This window comes from Myotis brandtii, unplaced genomic scaffold (assembly GCF_000412655.1).
Source record: "Myotis brandtii unplaced genomic scaffold, ASM41265v1 scaffold550, whole genome shotgun sequence".
Lineage (NCBI taxonomy): Eukaryota > Metazoa > Chordata > Mammalia > Chiroptera > Vespertilionidae > Myotis > Myotis brandtii.
The window spans coordinates 195,579-201,238 of record NW_005370043.1 but is presented as its reverse complement, the minus strand read 5'-3'; the positions used below and the strand labels follow the sequence as shown (position 1 = coordinate 201,238).

At 44.3% G+C, this 5,660-nt stretch overlaps 1 protein-coding gene across 1 annotated transcript in view; it reads right to left on the bottom strand.

Moving 5' to 3' along the window:
• Positions 1 to 5,660, bottom strand: part of SORCS1 (sortilin-related VPS10 domain containing receptor 1) — a 236,399-nt gene that overhangs the window by 52,791 nt on the left and 177,948 nt on the right. The window contains exon 18 of the mRNA XM_005878302.2: positions 4,333 to 4,519. Coding sequence (XP_005878364.1) covers positions 4,333 to 4,519 — 187 coding nt within the window. The remainder of the gene's footprint in view (positions 1 to 4,332; positions 4,520 to 5,660) is intronic.

Genomic DNA, 5,660 nt, shown 5'->3' with positions numbered 1-5,660 from the left:
TGTGTGTGTGTGTGTGTGGGTGAGAGAGAGAGAGATGGAGAGAGAGAGAGAGAGAGAGAGAGAGAGAGAGAGAGAGAGAATATGAATGTATGAATGTGCATGTGTGTTCTGGAGATCTCCTCTGATCGCCAAATTAAATATTGTGTATGTATCATATTTCTGTTTGTCTGAAATGTTTCAAAATCCACCAGAAGAAACAAAAGCATAAAAGTATAAAGATGAGAACCTGAAACAGAGCTCCTTGAACTTCAGCAAGCATAAGGATCATCTTAACATGTTCAAAGCAGGTTATACTGCCACACTTGTGGGAGTTTTCTAATTCACTGGGTCTGGGATGGGGCCTGGGACACTACATTTTTGTCATGTAATTTCTGGGCAGGTGACTCATTAAACCACACCTTACAAAATCCAAGTATGGCATTTGCTGGCCAATATCATGATCTTGTGAAAAGTGGCAAAGCTACACAGGATCACTAAGATGGGGGCAGAGAGGCACCTGCAAAGGGCACCTTTGTAAGGTGCCAGCTGAAGAGAGAGGTGTGGAAAGGACTAGGAAATCCACTTTATTTCTTTTACCTTCCATTCTGCAAATTTGCATTTTTCTGTGATTTTTTTTTCCTCTGCAAGACTGGCTTAGCTAGGGCAGAGTTCTGAGCAGAAACCTGCATGTCCTCTAAATTCTCTGTCCCATCCAAGGCAACCCTGGCTGCACCTCAGGGGAGGGGTCTCATTAGATTGTAAATAAGCACAGCACAGTGCATACTCTCCCCAAGGGGTTTAGGCATTTAAGGCTTCAACAGATTACCCAGCCCACCCACCCCCATGCCTAGCAACCTTTCAGAAGGAACATCCTTTCCCTTAGTTTTTCATGACCTTTGCAAACCCCTACTAAAAAGCCTCTGATTTGGAATCAAATCACCTTTCTGATCTGGAACGTTGTGTGTGTGTGTGTGTGTGTGTGTGTGTGTGTGTGTGTGTGTGTTTGTTTGTTCTAGATGGGCAATTGGGGGAGAGTCCCAGGTGGAGGGAAGGGAGTTGGGTGAGAAGGGCAGAGGGCAGGCCTGGCAAGCAGAACTAAGTTGCTGCTGTGAACCCGCTAAGTCCAAGTGCATATGTTCCTCTGTGATCACTGACACTCAAGCTTTCCTAGTGGACAGGGCGCAACAGATGAGGCTCCACAGAACCTTCCAGAAACAAACTGCTCAGAGGAAAGGAGTGACTGGGCCAGGAGTTCAGCCACTGCACCTCCCTCTCAGTTCAGGCTCAGTTTTTGTATTTTTTTCTTCTAAATGCCAACCCCTACCCCACCCTGGCACTGTGACACCGAAAATTGCCAGGATACACTTCAAGTTTGAGGTTTTAGGAATGAGAGTCAATGATGGTCTTGTTCTGATTTCCTATTATCATAAAAGAGGTCAAAGTCACAGAACTTCTCCGATCCTTGTTTTCTCCACTTGAAGGGGCCCGTGCTGCCTGCCAGGGTATCAGGGTAGAGAGGTGGGGAGAAGAGTAACACACCCCGTGGCGTTCAGGAGAGAGGCGCTCAAGAACACGCTGAAAACGCTCCTGACATGGGTTTTGGATGGCTGTGATTTAGTGAAAGTGGTAAAATAATCCTCTTTAATACAGTTAGTACAAAAGAGTTAATTATTGTCCCCAAGGCAATAATTTAGAAAGGGGTTCCATTGTATGAGGCATGCTAACCCAACCTCTTAATCCAAAGTGAGTCTAACAAAATTAAAACCAGAACACAAAACTTTCCATTACAAATCACCTTCCACCAAGGTTAAGGTCAGATCATTTAGTGGCTCAACTAGGCTAATGAGACCAAACAAAATGCAAGTGAACAGAAGCTCATTTCGCTGAGCACTTGTGGCTTCAGCAACTTTGGGTCTTTAGCAGAGGCCAGCTCTGCGCTGTTTCCCTGCCTGGATTTAGTAAACCTGGAGAGGGCTGGGGCCTGGAGGGACCCCTCAGGGATATGAGCATTTATACCATTTCTATGGGGAGAAAGAATCCACGGGGCAACCAGGAGGGAGAGCTGTGGACGACTCTGTCAGAGACCAGGAGACACAAAGCTACTGCTGAATTTTACATCAGTATTTACACATGGTTAGAGTACAGTAGCTGTTTTATCCATATATGGGATGTGGAATAAAGCTACTGTAATTGTTAAGGAGAATAGCTCTCTAACAAAAATCCTCCTTACAGAACTGTGGACAGTGATAGGCGGCTAGGAAGGCAAGCATCTTCAGCAAATGTGTTGTCACTTGGTTGCAAGTTATCTTAACAACCAATGCTTGCGTTGCATTTTTTAAAATTTGATGATCATTCCTATGATATCATCACTTGAGATTATTTGTTGGTAAGAGACAACTCCAGAAAGTCTGAGTAGACAGCTGAGGAATAGCAGTTAGCAGTTAGCAGGAAGGGAGTTCTGAAGTGGGTCTTGAACCTATGTCACTGACAAGCAATGCACTGCTCCTAACTTCAATACACATGCTCCTTCAGGACAATCTGCAAACACGTGGAAGGGGGAGAAAGGCTGATGGAGACTTAGTTCCTCTAACCCCGAGCTGCTGTTGGCAGTGACAATAACCTTCACGATCAAGAGCTGGGATTTGAGGCGTGTAGGCCCAAGTCTGAAATCTGGCTCTGCCGCATGGTAGGTCTACAAACTCAAATAGATTATTTAAACTCTTGGGACCCCACTGTCCTTTGAAAGTAGGGTTTCCAATTGGCCTGCTTCACAGGGTTTTTTTGAGGACTGAGTTTGCACACATAAAGAGCCTGTCTAGCATAAAGCCTGGAGCACAGTAAGAATTAAACATTTTTAAATGAAAAGAGGGAGGTGGAGTTGGCAACCTGGGAACCTTGCGAAACTTTGTTTAAACCCAAAGAAGGTAGAGTGTCTCTTCAAAGTTCCTCTGTCATGAGTTCCAGAGAGACAGAAGGAGAGTCACTGATAGAACAGGATTCTTCAGGAGCCCAGCGATCTCCTGGGGTCCCCTAAACAGTGTGTCCTCCACTGGACCACAGCAGCTTAAAAACACTTCAGTCAGTACATTCTGCACTCAATTTGGTTCAATGGGCAAGGGGCAGGTGAGAGGCATGGGATATTGCCTGGCCTTAATACTCTTGGCCTAGAACTTGTAATTCACTTGAACAAGGCCATTCATATAAAAGAGCTACAGTCATTTTAAAGTAAACTCTTTCTCTAGGAACTTAAACAAGTCCTTTACCTCTGCGGGGACATTGACAAACCTACTATAAAAGGCATTCATGGCACCGTTATTACTCAACACGACTGAGGAGCTGTCATGGACTCATCAGACTTAGCGCACCCTTAGATCCTGCAATGGGGAAAAGCATTAACGTTCCTTGGAGCTGTTTCCTAGTGTACTTTCCTTATCATTATTTATACTCTTTCCCTCTATACCAGTGGTTCTCAACCTTCTGGCCCTTTAAATACAGTTCCTCATGTTGTGACCCAACCATAAAATTATTTTTGTTGCTACTTCATAACTGTAATGTTGCTACTGTTATGAATCGTAATGTAAATATCTGATATGAAGGATGGTCTTAGGTGACCCCTGTGAAAGGGTCGTTCGACCGCCAAAGGGGTTGTGACCCACAGGTTGAGAACCGCTGCTCTATACCATCTTCTCCCTAACAACAAATCATCCCCAGACCAGAGAACACACTTTTTAAAAAGGAGCAAAAAGATTAAATAAAAGAGAGAGAGAACTCATGGACAACAGTGTGGCAATTGTGGGGGGAAGGGGTGTGGGTGAAGGTGGAGAAGGGAATAGGGGGGATAAATGATGATGAAAGCACAAAATAAAAACATATTTAAAAGAGAGCAAAACTCTAAAAGGATATTAATAGTGAGGTATAATGTAGAAGAATAATCAAACGGGGAGAAATTCCTTTACTGATGCTAATTATCAATGCATTAGATTGAGCCATGCATGTGTTTTCAAACATTTCTGACCAAAAAAAAAAAGAAATCCATATTCAATCAAATAGCTTAGCAAGTTGCTCAGGCCAAGCCCCCAGACATAGGGATTGTATCTCGGGTGCTCAGGTACCTCAATGAGGCCCAGGAAGTGCAATGAAAAAATCTGAAGCAAAGCGGAGTCCAAGATTATTCAGATTCCACTCCCTGATTTCCTTCTTACTTCCTCCCCACTTGGCTCTCTTATTCTCCTTTCCCCTCCTGCTACAATGTAACTAACTAGTAAGCTTCCTCTAGATATGAAATTTTAGATCATATTTTAAAAGGGCACAATATTTAAATGATGTCATAAATCAACAACAGTAATAACATACAAGTTACATGTAAGTACAGGACGGCGCTGTCAGACCCGAGACTGTTGTCCACCCGCACGGTCACTCGGAAAATGCCCACATTGTGATAGACGTGTTTGATGCCATCTTCCATGGAGCTGAGGTTGACATACGACACTGCGATGCCATCACCGAAGTCCACTTGGATGAATGTCCTCTGAACGTCGCCCTAAAAAACAGCCCAACATCAGAAGAAATGGAGTCTGTATGAGGGTGCTTAGCTCAGGGGCTGGGGCTTGTCCTGGTTGCTGGCTCAGGAACAATGGCAACCCTGGCTCCCTCCAGGAGCTGGGAGGATATGTCTGTGGGTGACAGAATCCCTGTGACAATCTTCAATAGCCTAGTGGCTCAACTAGGCTAATGAGACCAAAAAAAACAAAACAACAACAAACAAAAACAAAAAACAAGTGAACAGAGAAGCTCATTTCGTTTAGCACCTGTGGCTTCAGGCGTTTACTAAGATGGATGTTTTCCAAATCTGAAGGGCACTGACTCTACCAAAAGTTTCCAGGTTTGAAAACTTAAGTGTCTGATCATCAACTCCAATTTGATAACCAATTCCTCTGAAGGCTTTGCTTATAGGCTTACCTGCCAGCGACCAATTCCAGCATGTCATAATTTCAAGAGTTTCATCAAAAGGTTGATGAGACTTGGGGACTCAACAGGGTTGAGTCACACATGTAGTCACCTGTTGGGAATGGCTAAAGGCATTTTCCCAAACCTGAATAGGAAACTGATTGTGGCTGCCAGACAGCTAAACGGCATCTTAATCTACATGTTATTGCCTCCTACTGGCCAAACACCTGAACAGCCGTAGGCTAATTCCCCCATTCTGACAATGGACTCTGTACCAAACCCTGACCCTTTGAAGTGTGTATCTCTGCCTCGCCTCAGGACAAGTTGTATTAATAAAAAGCATGGGATCCTGGGGATGGAGAGAACCTAAGACCTTAGACTTAAGATCTTGGATCTTGGCTCCTTTAGCTAAGCTCCTCTGACCCTCAAAAGCCTTTCAAAATTATATTTCGTCTCCGGATTCTTTATTAGTCTCTGGATTCCTATGTCATCTACGCATAGCCCCTTCTCCAGATTCCTGAACCCTTCTTGATGCTGGGACAAGAACTCCGGCACTTACCATCCATGAGAATAAAAAAGGTGTGCACAGTTTTAAATATGCCGCCTACCTGACACCGTCACAGAACACTTCCCATGTGCTTGGACCCCTGAGTCCCCTGCTTTGTTTCTGGTTCCCTGACCATGCTGGAAACAGGATAGGAGACACCTTGCCTTACACCTGATATGACATTAGG